This window comes from Grampus griseus (assembly GCF_964374135.1).
Source record: "Grampus griseus genome assembly, chromosome: 6".
Taxonomy (NCBI): Eukaryota; Metazoa; Chordata; class Mammalia; order Artiodactyla; family Delphinidae; genus Grampus; species Grampus griseus.
Window position 1 is genome coordinate 62,104,638 of NC_139000.1, and position 15,107 is coordinate 62,119,744.

At 39.2% G+C, this 15,107-nt stretch overlaps 1 protein-coding gene across 8 annotated transcripts in view; it reads right to left on the reverse strand.

Moving 5' to 3' along the window:
- The window catches only part of MPDZ (multiple PDZ domain crumbs cell polarity complex component), a 167,994-nt gene that overhangs the window by 16,418 nt on the left and 136,469 nt on the right, over positions 1 to 15,107 (reverse strand). For 7 of the 8 annotated variants that reach the window (XM_082656131.1, XM_082656130.1, XM_082656134.1 and 4 more), the window contains 9 exons: positions 13,052 to 13,214; positions 11,082 to 11,278; positions 9,854 to 9,945; positions 9,559 to 9,649; positions 7,316 to 7,396; positions 4,087 to 4,179; positions 3,923 to 3,997; positions 2,613 to 2,787; positions 18 to 163 (listed from right to left, as the gene is read on the reverse strand). In XM_082656131.1, the coding sequence (XP_082512257.1) occupies positions 18 to 163; positions 2,613 to 2,787; positions 3,923 to 3,997; positions 4,087 to 4,179; positions 7,316 to 7,396; positions 9,559 to 9,649; positions 9,854 to 9,945; positions 11,082 to 11,278; positions 13,052 to 13,214 (1,113 nt within the window). The remainder of the gene's footprint in view (positions 1 to 17; positions 164 to 2,612; positions 2,788 to 3,922; positions 3,998 to 4,086; positions 4,180 to 7,315; positions 7,397 to 9,558; positions 9,650 to 9,853; positions 9,946 to 11,081; positions 11,279 to 13,051; positions 13,215 to 15,107) is intronic. The other variant, XM_082656132.1, reaches the window with a different exon arrangement.

The following is a 15,107-nucleotide window of genomic DNA, read 5'->3' on the forward strand; positions in this document are numbered from 1 at the left end:
TCTGGCTGTGTCCTCACCAGAAGTGTGTCAGACCCCCCAACGATGCTCAGGCCCAGCCCTGTCCGCCCTTTGGAAATCTCAATTGTTGTTTCACAGCCTGGGATGATGGGGCAGGTTGCAGGATCAGAAGCAAAGATTGCTGGTGTTGATGACCTGCTTGTACCTAAAAATAAGTTAAAAGTGAAATGAAATACAAACAAAAATTGATTAGAAGGCATATACATCAAACTTACCACACTGGGTGCCTTTGGGGGATGGAGCAGAAACATGGGCCCAAGTTGGGGACAAAGAAGACTATATAATTCCACCTTACTCTTTTAGTTATATTTAAAACTATCCAACAAATGATTAAATCGTCATTGTTAATTTAGGGTGGTGGGTACAAAATTACCTGTTATATTATTTTATGCAGTATTCTGTATTTTTTTAAATTACTGGAGGTAATGAGTAAAAGGAATGAGAACAGAGAGTTGAACTGAACCTCTAGTTCCACTTTGATATTCTACGTTTCATGGGACCCAAACAAACTTCTTATGAAATTATGATTTGTAAAACTCAGAACTGAGATATGTGGTGGAGACCTAACTCACATTCAGGGAAGATGACAAAACACAAAGGACATCAGTAACTCTGGTCATGGTGCCTGCCATTCAGGGCTTTTTAGATTTTTGATTTGGTTTCCCTTTTCATCTATCTTAGAGCATCTCTACTTATGTAATCAAATCTGAGCATACAAGCAGCTGGATTTAATATCTGAGTTTATAAGACATCAAGTGAGACCCACCTGCAGTTTCTTTCCTTGTGTCTCGATGTTTTATGAACTCGGATATTAAATGCTGGTGCATAAATGCTCAGAATTAAATAAATAAGATTAGATTATGAAAAAATAAGGAGAATATAATTTTACACTTTGTTTTATGAGAGTCTTCACATCATATGTTTTGTGATATACCAAAAAGCATAGAGCAAATATCATATTTTGGGAAAGCTGGGATACTTGATAGATTAGCTTTAGAAAAAGTGTTCTCTTTCTAGGAATCAGAGGCAGACTATTTTCTTGCTCCTGAATGGTAAGAACAGGTGTAACATATTTTCTTTTATGTTATGTTTCCATTTAGCATTTTATATTTTTATAGACAATGCTATTTAGGGATTACTTAAAAATGAAAAATGAAAAAAATTCCATATATTTTTTTAACATTTTAGTGAATTAGTATTTCTAAATAAAGGATTGCTTTCATCAGATATTTATTACTTTAAGACTTTTTAGACAACAAGGTCCAACTGTATAGCACAGGGAACTACATTCAATGTACTGGGACAAACCATAATGGAAACGAATATAAAAAAGAATATATATGTATATGTGTGTGTGTGTGTGTGTGTGTGTGTGTATTTATATATATATATATATATATATATATATATATATATATATATATATATATAGCTGAGTCAGCAGAAATTAACACAATATTGTAAATCAACTATACTTCAATAAAAAAAAGACTTTTCAACCAACTATATTACAAATGTTTTAAACTGCTGTTTCCTTAAAAACCTGTTCAAAAGAACTGAATGTTTCAGTCTGGAGGCCAAAAGAGATTTTTTTCCCCCAGTTGCAGGAAAAAAGCAATGTTTTTTTTGTTTTTTTTTTCTTTTTCGCGGCACGTGGGCCTCTCACTGTTGTGGCCTCTCCCGTTGCGGAGCACAGGCTCCGGACGCGCAGGCTCAGTGGCCATGGCTCACGGGCCTAGCCGCTCCGCGGCATGTGGGATCCTCCCAGACCGGGGCACGAACCCGTGTCCCCTGCATCGGCAGGCGGACTCTCAACCACTGCGCCACCAGGGAAGCCCCAAAAGCAATGTTTTTAAGTACTTTTATTTTCAATGCTGCAAAGCTTGAAATTTATTCTTTTATTAAACGCCAGTGTAATTTTTCTCAAAAAAGTAACTCAAAGGAATAATTTGCCTCAATATACTAGACTGGCATTTTAATGATACACAAAAGTTTCATTCCATGCTCTACATACAACTGTTTCATCTACTTTGACAGTATCTACTATTTACACTCAAAGGATAACTCATATCAACTACATATATGTGCATTTTTAAGAGTCTGATGTAGTGCCAGGCAATGTTGACTTCACACCAGTGAAGTGGTATCACTGTATCCATTTTAAAATGAGAATACTGAGGCTTTGGGAAGTTAAATTACTTGTTCAGTAGTATAAAAAAAGGAATGTACAAAATGGTGTATCTAATGTATTAGTAAGATACCTGGAATCACAGATATCCTTAGCAAAAGATCCTTGGAGAGCAAAGAGTACCACTCCCTTGTCTTAGAGATGAGCAAGCTGAGGCTCAGAGTGGCTGCATGGCTTTCCCAAGGCGCTATGGATGGTTAATGTACAGCAGGCAGATCCCCTGCCTCACAGTCCAGTGCTCTTGCTTCAGGAGCCCTTCGCTTTGTACCACCCTTTCACCAACAGGCTCCCTGACTACGGCCTCTCAAGCAGTGGGCTACATACAGGCAGGTGGCTCCCACATAGGGACCCGATAATGAGTCTGAATGCGTCATACGCGCAGGACTAGCAGGAGACCAGCCCTTACTTCGGATGGGCTCTGGTTCCGGGGAGCCAGACGGCGGGACCATCAGAGACTGGGGGCTGCTCTTTTTTTCTCCATTGGCTGTACCAGCTGCTGAAGCAACAGCCTGGGAATCTGGATTCTCAGCACGAATGGTCAGTTTCACTGTTGTCCTCGCTGTCTTCAAAAGGCTAATAAACTGGCAGGTGTTGGTTTAGAGGGGAAATAAAATTTACAGGCAAATTAGTAGACTTATACTTCCACTATTATATCTGGAAACTAGAACCATCTATGGTTGAGAGAAGAGTCAGAGGCAAATTCTTTCCCTGTCAGGACTTGAGTGGTCAAGCAAGAATGGTTGCAGTTCCTTTCTAGTTTCTCCAATTCCCTGATACTGATTAAGGCCACAGTTAATTTCTGCTATAAGTCTAGTTCTGACCATATTCTTCATTATATAAGTAACGGGCTTTCAACTTTTTACATTTCTAATTAATACTGCCCAGTTCTCTGGATTCTTACAACCCTTGAAGACATATGGGGTGCTTTACCCACTTCTGATTCTACAGAGAATGTGAAGCAGTTTACACAAACATTTTTAATAATATGGAAACACTTAGGTTAAAAGCAAGATAAGGAACACTGTGCAGCAGAAGAATAAAGCCAAATGGCAAGTTAGGACATACACATGTGAGTTAAAGGATCAAACCCATACAATTATTAAAACTGAATTTAAAAATGGTTTAAGCATCCTGCTGGCCAATGTAGAAATGGAAACATTGACACTCCAAATCTCAAGAAAAATAGGGTTTTTTTCCTAGCACTTATGAAAGGCCTCAAATGAGACTCCTGGTAAGTACGGTATTAACATCACTTTTGAGGAGGAAGAAACTCAGGCACAAATAACTGTTTAACCCCAATAAAAGTTATAGATTTAATGGTTGAGTTTTAAAATCTGTTTATAAAGCAATATACATAGTGGATATTTTATAGGAGCAAACATCCATTAAAAAATATTCCTTTAGTTTTAACACTAAGTTGACCTTTGTTTAGAAGTTCCAAGTTTTCCTAAGGAAAAACTGAAATGATATTTATCAAAAATGCTGACTGAATCCTGAATTTATCAGGTAACAAAAAATACCTTAACATCATCTTAATTGGAAAACAGAAAGTAGAAATTAAGTAAGTCCCAAAGAATCTCTTTTCTTCCTTGCAGATATCTGTCTAAAATAGCTACACAGCTCTGATTCCCTATGACTGACCCCCCCTCCCCACACACGTTTAGCCATGTTCAAGGATGAGTTTATGGTATCATCTGCTTTCTTTTGGAAAAGTACCTTTTCAACAGGATAGCCAACAACAACTTCATCATCTACAGCCAAAATCTGATCTCCAACTTTGAGCCGTCCATCCTAGATGGAAATATGGAAGATTTTGAGTGAATTTACAGAAAGAATTCCCTCCCCACCACTTTCTGAGAGTGAGAAGAGGGAAGGCTCACCCTGGCTGCTGCCCCGTGCTCTGTTAGACTCTTTATGATGACCCCGCTGAGCGTATCTTCTTCACTGATGGCAATGCCCAAACCCCCCTGATCCTAGAGAAGCAAAAATAGAAACACTCAGAAAACGTGAAACAGGTTAAATTTATCCAAATGGAAAGGTATGTGACCGAAACTTCTGAACACTGTCTTCTTACCCAAGGGCTAGAAAAGAAAACTGTTCTAAAATCCACTACTACAGGGCTTCCCTGGTGGCGCAGTGGTTGAGAGTCCGCCTGCCAGTGCAGGGGACATGGGTTTGTGCCCTGGTCCAGAAGGATCCCACATGCCGCGGAGCGGCTGGGCCCGTGAGCCATGGCCGCTGAGCCTGCGCGTCCGGAGCCTGTGCTCCACAGTGGGAGAGGCCACAGCAGTGAGAGGCCCGCGTACCGCAAAAAAAAAAAAAAAAAAAAATCCACTATTAGAAATCTCTTCTTAAGCAAACTTTCAATTATTTTAATGGGATTAAATTCTCCTCCATCAAATAAATAGTCAAATGTTTTCACTCCTCCCATATGTCCACTATCTCTAGTATCTTTAGCATATATATCCAGTAACATATCTCTAGTAACTCTAACAAAATATCTAGAGAACTAAAACGTATTCAACAATTTAATGACTGTACAACGTCTGAGAATTTAGCTCTGTGTAACTGGCTAACCAAGTGATTCAACACCAAAATATCCTCCTTCTTCCTCTTTCTGGCCTACAGCTTAGAGATAACTGCTAACACTGGCCCCTTCATCCCTTTCTGCTGTCCTTCCTCCTTTAGCAGACAGACTGCCATGACTGCTCACGCGCTGTCCTTTCTGGGGCTGAATACCCAGACTGGTTACTTCAAATACTCGTGTTCTGATGTGGTGCAGAGTGAAAATTCTCTTAACTCTGAACCCAAAGACCTGCACTGAAAACCTGCCAAAGCTAGAAGAGCTACACCTACTTTTGTCTATATTTTCCACACTTTTTTTTATTGAAAACCAAGTGTTCCATAACATTGGGTTTTACCTTTTCTTAACGTTTACGTGAACAAAATTACCATAGGGTTTTACACATTTCATTCTGGTTAGAGCTAGCAACCTTTCTCATTAGAGTTTGCACCTAGGGAGATGGAAAGCAAAGAGAGAAAAGGGAATCTTGCCATGGTTTCTCTGAAATGTATACATGAGAGCAAAGGTTGCCACCAGACATTTAAGATCACAACAGTGAGATAAGTCTTCACCATCATTTTAAAGATTATCAACACTGTGGCTTTGCAATGATGATTAATGCTTGACGACTTTCCGACTGTCACTGTGCATCCTCTCTGCCACTGCTCTTTTCAAGTGTATACAGAGAAAATCACACGCTTTCAGGGAAAGCAGGGCTCAGCTGTAATTTCCTTTCTGGCTAGCTCTAGAAATTTGGATACGTTACCTAACCTATCTCTTAACCTCAATTTTCTTATCTCCAAAAAAAGGGAAAATAATTCTTGCCAACTACAAGTTTGCTGTGAGGATCATGTGTAGTAAGAAAAGGCTTAAAAGCCTGATACACTATGCAAAAGTGTTGCTATCACATACACATTCCTTCTACTTATAACTCTACAGGATATAATCAAGTTGACTTCAGATAAAGTGCCTAAACTTGCCAGCATTTTGAAACCCCGAACTCTGATCTAGTGGTCAAAGAATCAGGCACACTGAAGAGGAAGGTCAACGTGCTATGAGACTGACAAGTCTCAATGCTGATGCCAAATGTAAAAAACTGAGCTACCCTCTGTTTGGGACACTCCACACCAATGCTCTTTCCTACTACCACAAATAAATATTCGTTTGAATAAGTAATACTCTGTATCTACCATGACTGTATGTACTCAATTCTGAGAGTTGATTCTATTATTGTCTATTCACTTAACTGTAGTCAGAAAAGTACTTTACTAAGTACAGACGGCATTTGCCGGTTGTTTACCTAACATCCGTTCTCGTCGTACTCCTTTATACAAACTCAGAGACTTCCACTAGAATATCCAGTCCCCTCTCCCACTGCTGCCTCAAACAACTCTCTCTTAAATGGCAATAGAATGAGGGATTCTTGAATGGAAGTGTACGGACTTCTTCATAGAAAAAGCTTTAATAACTTCTTTTCCCTCTATCCACAACACAAACTGCCCACGATGACTTTTCTTAAACGTATATGATAAGAACAGAGCAATCCATTTTTGTAGTTATTTTTTAAAAAAGAAATCAAACCAAGAAAAGTCACAGTTTTTCCACTAAATGCTTAACAAAATCTGATCACATGCCAGGCTTTATGCCCACCACTTTATAAACAACTCACTTAATCTTTGTAATTACAGTATTATCAGAGGTAATACTATCATCTCCAATTTACAGGTAAGAAAATGGAGGCAAAGCAAGACCACACAATGTGTGAAGTCTGGACCTGATGAAACAAAGATTCAATTCAGACAGACTGCCTCGGGACGCCCTGGAGCTGGGGAGTTGCAGAGCAAGCACCCCTTTCTGCTGCAGCATTTCACGTTCAATCCCTCTATCCCACCACCCTACCTCCTCCCTTCCTCTCCTCTTCCCTGAGCAGGTCACTACTCTTTCTGCTTCTACTCTGCTCATCCACTGCCCACCTGCATTCCAGCATAAGCCTGCAGCACTTGAAAACATTTACAGGTGCTGTTCAACATCTGTTCAACAAACCACTTCTTTAAAGTGGTCACTTGAACCCAAGGCTCAGATCTTTGCAAGAGCAAATACCTCAGGGATGCCTATCGGTGAGACATCTAGTTATCTGAGCTTTCGGTTTCACGAAGGACAAAGACAATAACTTCCGTTTCTTTACTCTTTTTATTTCCTCCATAGCAGGTCCTTGGTAAATAAATCAAAGGAGAGATCACTAAATGTCATACCTTGGGATAATCATAAAGGCAGGAAAAGCTGGGTCCCTGCCCAAGTATCAATTAGCACAGTGGTTCTCAAACTTTAGTGCACACTGGCATCACAGAGAAGGTTTATTATTAAAACACAAGATGCGGGGGCACCCCCCAAAGCTACTCATTCAGGAGGTCAGGGTGGGCCCACACACCTGTAGTTCTAACAAGCTCTCAGGTGATGCTGATGCAGCCCACTTTTGAGAACCAGTGAATTAAAACACCAGTGTCAAGGAGGTCACATCATTTCACTCCAATTCAAAGCAGATTTACCTTGGGAAGCTCCAGATGTTGCACGTTTGGAAATGAACCGAGGTCCACAGCTGCATCGGAAGTAGTAACGCTCGGTTCAGCCTGACAGAGGGAAAGAAATGACAAAATAGGCAACTGAGTGTCATGTAGTTTTGTTTGTTTAAATACAGGGACTACTTAAACAAAATTATTTCATATGGTGTAATTCCTTATTACTATTTTATTATTTCATGACATTTATGAACATTATATTCTCTTTAAAATACGAATGAGGTGTGATTAGACAGCAATTATTTTGGAGCACAAAGACACAAGGTGCTCCTCAAGACTGCCTGGGTTTACTCCACAGTCCTATCTAACAAGAACCCAGCTCCAAATCGTGCAAGCACTGAAACACAGAACACCAGCAGAGGCACCATTCACTATGCTTTACTGTGCTGGTCATCAAGTGTATTTAGGAGCTATTAAATGTTTTACCTGAAAATTACTAAAATCCATTTTCTTAAGGGACATATTTAGTACAATATGAGTACCAATATTTGGTACTCATAGGAAAATAAATTTTTCTCCCTTATAATCTTGAAAAACCACTTGACTCAGTTCACCATTATGATCAGTGAGTTAGTTCACCAGCATGAGACAATGATTTCTGCATCTTATGTACAAAAAAACCCAATGTATAGATACTAATTTAGGGAAGAGCGTTTCCATTTCTATGCCTTTTCCTACTGATAGTTATCATGGTTCCTCTAATTTTAAGCTTTTCTCTCTCTCCTGTCTCCTTTTACTCATCATTCTAAGCATGTATCCAATGCATGTCCAAATCAAAACAAAACTCCCACCAAAAACTCAATTTTTTGTCACCCTCTAGTCATTGCCTCATCTTTCCTAATTTCTTATCCATCATTTGCTTTCTCAAAATCACTAATACTCTCCTAATTGGGAAATCCAAAGAACTCTATTCACCTTCTCACTTGAGCTCCCTGCAGTATTCAAGGCTGTGGAATATACCCTTTCTCAACGGGGCTCTCCTCAGCTGCTGTGCAACATGCCCGCCTGGTTCTTCTTCATCTCTGACCTCTCTTTGTCAGCCTTCCTCCTTACTGTTGATATTACACATTTCTGACCTGGGCCCTCTTCTTCTCTAAATATTCGCCATAGGCCAGAGCCTCAGCTTCCATGGCTCCCAAGTCGGCATCTATGGGGATTCATCTCTAAACTCTACACCAGACGTCTCCATGGACGCTCCTACCAGGCTTTCCAACAGGCGCTTCATTCCTAAGTTGCCTCAGAGAGAATGTTCTCTACTTTTTTTTTTTTTTTTTTTTTTTAACAAATATCTGCTTCTCTTTTTCATTTTAATGAAAGTTAGCCATCTATCGAGTCACTAAGTCAGATATCTGGAAGCCTCATACCTCTTGTCTGTATCATTCACCAGTTTATTCTCAGCCCAAAACACAGAACCTATTACAAGGCAGATACTCACAAATGTTTGTCGGATAAACAGATTATCAACCAGTCATTTTTCCTCACTGAGTATATTTAGTTAGGGATGAAGTAATGCCAATTTGGGTCCTAAATATCTGACATAACCACTTCTTCTCTCTCTCTTTTTTTTTCTGCATTTGTTCAGGCCCTCATTATCTATCCCCTGAACTACTCCAATAATGTTCCTACTCCCTTTAACTTAACTTCTCTGCCCTGCAACCTGTGATTTTTCTCTGCACCATTTCCAGAGAAGTTTTTAAAAATATAATTTTCATTCTTTGAATTTGCAAAGACATGGCCTCAAAGACAAAGTCTGCACCATGATCCCCATGATCCGACCCTACCCATTCCCTGCCTCCCACCGTTAGTAACACTCTGCAGTTATCAATTCTCTTCACTTGCCAGAGCCTCCAGGCCAGTCCTCAATCCACGTGCTCTGCCTGCAATGTTTATGGCCCCCAAGTCATCTACTTCCAATATACATTTCATGTGTAACCTCCCCTATGAAGTCTTACTCTCGCTTTCCCTCCAGAGGTAAAACTGTCAACTCCTTTTCTACCTTCATTATTCCCTTTGCAGACTCTACTAGTAGCCTTCATGTAAGCGGTGTGCTTATTTACATGAGTGTTTCTTATACTAGGGTATAAACATCTTGGGTGCCACGGCTATGTCTTACTTATCTTTTATATCCCTGCAAGAGTTCTATAATTGTTAGCTGAATTAATAAGTGGTGTATCAAGCAAATCTTCCCAGAAAAACAAGCATAAGCTACATACCTCCTTATTTTGAAGATTCTCTGAGGTAGCAGGCAAAGGTTCCACTGTATGCCCAGGACATACGGCCATCTGACTCACTGCATCTTTACTTCTAAAGGAAAAAAGCACTGACCTATCATATCATGAGCATTCATATGATTTTCATTCTTTAGCTTGAAGACTCAGATTATTAGAGAAAATTCTGGGACCTGGAACTACAACACTCACACATTTATATATGTTTTATTTTCATTCAAAAGAATTAAGAATTGAAAGGCGAAGGAAAAATATTTAATAAACCAGAAAAAATGCTCACCTGATAAAAATTATTTTTACTTTAGAAGGGGCACATTTGATGATTGATGAAGCATTCTGATGACTTCTTCCATATAAAATTTGACCATTGATCTATGAGAAATAAATATCATTAACTGAACCTAGAATTTTAACTTCACACATTTTGATCATCCTATCTAATGAAAAGCACATTTGTTATCTATGAAAAGCACATTTGTTTCTCCCTTTAAAATATTATATATATTTTTCTTCCTAGAACATGAACCTGACTTTGATGGTGAGAAAAGAAAAGCTCGTGTTTAAAGCCAACATTAAAATAACATGCATGTAGTCTGATCTCCATGGACTAAAGAGACACCACTTGGACTGACTATAGGACAGTATTCAGGCAGGCGACAAGCTTCTAGAGTGCTTTGTACCAAGCAGGGGCTCTGTGGAAGCACCTGTGACCCGCACAGATCATCCTGGGAAGGCCCTGACTGTCATGGCTCCTAATTAATCTCAAAACTCAAGGCCTGGGAATAGGCCACTGGGAGAAGCAGTGCCAGGGGATTCAGGGTTTAGGCAGCAGAATGTGCTTAAGCAGCACAGTACCTAATGGAAACTGCCAATCATCCTGTCATTTAGCCACTGCTGACTGAGCCTCCCTAGCCAACAGGGAAACACACGAGGCATGGTTCAAGCAGCGTAAAGACACATGGAGCCCAGCCTACAGGAGGCGAGGACGGACAAATCAAGCAAACACAATTCTAATACTGTAAAGTATGGTCCACAAGTTTATTTTGCTCGGCGGGCTGAATTACTGTGTTTGTTATTTAGCCTCAAATCTGACCCCGCCACGCCCCACCCCCATGACGTCTACCATTAGGGATTCAACTCCTAGAAGGTTCAGTGGATCAGTCTCATTACCAGGGCATGATTGGCCATTTGGTTTTTTCAAAAGCTCCTAATAAAAATGCAGGACACAAAAAAAATGTATTTGAAGTGTGATCTTTATTACTGTCTTGGGGCAAAAATTGTTTCTCGTGCTATATAGTCACAACCTTTTAATGGAAGTTAATGGGAACGTGGGCTGCAGTTAGTAGAGATTTGGTCTAGAGTCAAATTTGCTGCAATGTATCTATTTTATTAGAGAAGCGGTAGTTTCCTCAGTCATCATATGAGACCCGGGTGGATTTTCTGGAAACTGATGGTTCCACTGCACCAATTCAGCGAGAGTAAATTCAGTGCTTTCCACAAGAACTTACCTCTAGAAGCTCATCTGCAATCTGCAACCGACCATCTTTCCCAGCTGCTCCATTTGGATCAATCCCCACTATAAAAACACTCATCCTGGACCGGTCTTTGTTCCCAGCAAGACTCAGACCCAAACCACTACGACCCTTCTCCAGTTCAATCATATGTAGCTCGCCTGTTAGGGTTCCATAACGCTCTCTGATATTTTCTACACACAACAAGAACAAAAAACCCACAGATAGTAAGAGCTAATTCACAGCCAAACGCTTTACTATGGAAGGTTATTTAGGATGGCATCATAAGGGCATATTTGTACCAAAATGAAATCCTTAGCAGTTAAGAAAACGCTAAATAGACTGGCGGCCTGGGCGTCAAGACTGGTTTCCTGGAGCACCCAATCTTTGAGGAATTTCTCTGCATCCAGCGTGCAGAGCAGAGTATGTGATTAATCAGTTCACCTGGGGTGGTCAGGCCCAAAGAAGTGATCCACATTAACAAACTCTCAAAAGACTGTGATTAAAACAGAAAGTTACTTTATCATTTGCAGAGAACAGAACATCCAGAGGACTTGTCTCTACTGGTCAGTGGAAGCTTTTCTTCCACAGGGAAATCTACATGACATGTCACATCATGTTGGGTGGTGCTCGGTACAAAGATCCAGAATAAAGGGGATGGGTCTTCTTATTGCACAGAGCCATCAGGCCACACACACTGATGTACCTGCTGTCACTGAATGAGACCTTTCATACCTCACATCCCACGTGTTCAAGAGGTAGAGTTTATTCTTTAATCTGAGAGGGCAAGGCCACAGGTAGGTGCCCCAGGCCCATATGCACAACCAGCCAGTGGCCAACGCTAATCACCAGGTACGTGAGGGAGCCATCCTGGAGGTCCAGCCCAGCTGAGCCCAGTCAACCACAGCATCTTGACAGGTTAATAATAACTTGTTTTCTTAAGCCATTAAGTTTTGGGGTGGCTGTGACATGGCAATATATGAACATTCCATTTGATGTTTTCCTCAGAGTACATTCTGGCCACCCTGATGGATTAGCAAAACATTCTAATTTCATTAGAAATACACTGAGAAAAGTGCAAACTTTACAAATCATTTCTTAGAAAACATTACTATTTGGCTAATGTCATGCATTCTATGTTGATTCTTAACTGCGTCAATTTCATAAATTGCCGTGTCCTGATTCCTTCTTGAATCTTAGCAGCACAAATTTTGTGCTCTGTACTTCCTAAGAGCATATACTGTAGTATTCTTGAAAGAAATAATTACAGTTTTAAATGAAACTTTTTAAAGCACTGACACAGAACTTTGAGCTTAATATTTACCTGTAAAATGGCTTATTTCCTTAGGAAACGGAGATATACCCATGATCCTAATAACAGCTGCCTTCGAATGCTTCCTGTGCATCATTATGGCTCCTCAAACATTATCTAATTCACTGTTAGCAACAGGGAATGTAGGAACTGAATTTTAAAAAGGGGGATATCACCAGGCTGAAACTTAGAGGCAGTTAAACAACTTCCCAAATGTTCCAAGGTTGTATCTCAACAATTATACTATGTTACCATCTTAGTACAGAAAATACTTAAAATCAAGGCTGTTCCACCAGCAACAACAAATAGATTTTTACAGTGAGGAATCTGAGGCCTAGAGGGGGGTGACGACTTGTTCGAGACCAAGAGATGGCTCATCCAGTTCAGCTTCTGAAAGAGCGCCCTGTCCTTTTTAACTCTCATACAAATGGCAAAGTGGGCTTGAACAGGGATGTAGATTTAAAAAAAGAACATGATTTCATGTCTCAGGAATGTGTGTATTCAAGTATGACGAACAGCAGTTTTTTCCACACAAAACTGCAGCATGTATAACCGAAGGTGAAACGTACTTATTCATCCAGGACATAAGCCTTGAGAAACCCAGAGCTACTTTAATACCTCTTATAAGTCAATGCATTTCAAAAAGACAACTTACTCCAGCTGTAACCAAACTCATCCTCTTTGTCCACATCTGCTGAGATTTCACTTGCCGATGACTGTGCATGATCCTCGCTCATTTCTGCAAATGCTGGAGGAGGGGGCGGAGGCACACTGCACAGCGGAGCCTTTTCTGGCTCGGATTCTGACTGACTGGGAGCCTGTGGGAACAAGAAGAATGCAGTGGGTATGCAGTCTAAGGAAGGAAGACTCAACGGAAAGAAATAAGTCTGCAATGTCAAAAAAAAAAAAAAAAAAGAGTAGCTTTAAAATATCTCACATATTAAATAATGGGAAAATATACATATATAAAAAATGGTAGAAAGGATTCAGGTAAACTTTAAATACACTAAACAAAACAGTATGTTCAGAGCACAATCCATTAAATGGTTATATGGTATTTTAAGGTGAAGAATTAAAGGCTTAAATAAGATGAAAAGTTGTACAAACTTGCTTTTTTGGAAAAAATATGCTCATTCGAAAGTTATCTGGGCAAGATTTTGGGGGTCTAGGAAAGGCTTCCAAGAAACTAGAAAAAAATTAATGAAGTTAATCATATAATCAAGCAAAGCAGTTCAAAGCTTGTTAGTGAGAAGATATTTAAGGAATTTTTTATTTCTTCCTGAATCCTCTCTCAAACTGACTTGTAACAAATTCATGAAAATGAGCATTGCACATGCAGGGTTCATCTACCAGGGAGACTGTTAGTAAAGAGCACACAAATTCAGATCTCAGGGGTCTGGTTTTAAGGGACAAAACCACCGGCCCCTTACCAACGTAGCCCTAAAGGAAAATGGGAAAACAGGGTTGAATACTTCATACAAACCCCAAGTTTGGCTGGTATATTTGCTGTCACTTAGGGCTACAAGTCTTATTTCAAAAAAAAAAAAAAAAGGACTTGGTATCATCAGGTTCTTTTTTTCTTTAATTGAAACACAGTTGATCAAATTTTTATATTATAGATTATCAAGCAGAATATTAGAGTTAGAAAGGTCCTTAAGTCATTTTATTCATTTATTCATTTTGCAGATTAATAACCCAAGGCTGTGAGATGTGAAAGATTTTGCTCAGAATCACCCAGTGATACTAGACTTCTTTTTGCTTAATTCTTAACCTAATCCAATGCACTTTCCATTATATCATGTTGTCTCCTCCAATTTCTACAGTTAAGACAGAGAGTACCTAACTCAAGGGTCAGAGATACCCAGCTAAAGTTCCAACATTGCGGTCAGGCTGTCCCTGATGCCTTGAACATACATTTTTCCTTCCTTCTTTGTTTTACCTTTTTTTTTCCTATATAAAAATCCCTCTGATATACCTTATTTTGTTTTATATGTGTATATCTGGAAAAAGATTGTGACTAAGAAATATTTCTTAGAGAACACACTAAATGACAGGCATGTACAAATACTTAAGAATAATTAATGTCAAGAATCAAAATATACCTAAAAATGAAACTATAGGGCACTGAATGTGATCTTTCTTTGATGATTCAGAAAACACTTTGGATGCTAAGCTACCCCAAAAATGATCCTGGCAAACATGAATTACTATTTTTCCGGCAAAGCACAGGTGAGCTGATTTTTAGACACTTAAGGGCAACAGATTTTTCAAGTCACAGAATCTGCTACATTAAAATGTTTGGTTTACATACCATTGGCCAAACAGACAAAAACTACTAATAGAAACAGAATCCTTGTTATCCTCCCAAGTGTTGTGCCATAAAACTCTCAAATTAGCAATGTACAAATAAATATAAACAGACAAATAAAAACTTCATTTGATCCAATGGAGGTTCATTAAATATACTAGGGTAGGAAGGAACATGTAATTTAGAATTTTTCTGGTTAAAAGTTTTTAAAAAATTTACCTCTTTAACAATGGAAAATGTGAGAAAACATGAATTAAGCCCATTTCATTTTTAAAAAGTGGAACAAAATCTAATATAAACTTGCCATAATTTTAATGAATTTATGGATGCATATTTTATAGATCTTACTCTCTGCATAACTTTTCTGAGCTGTTATTTTCCTTAAAAACAAACAAACAAACAA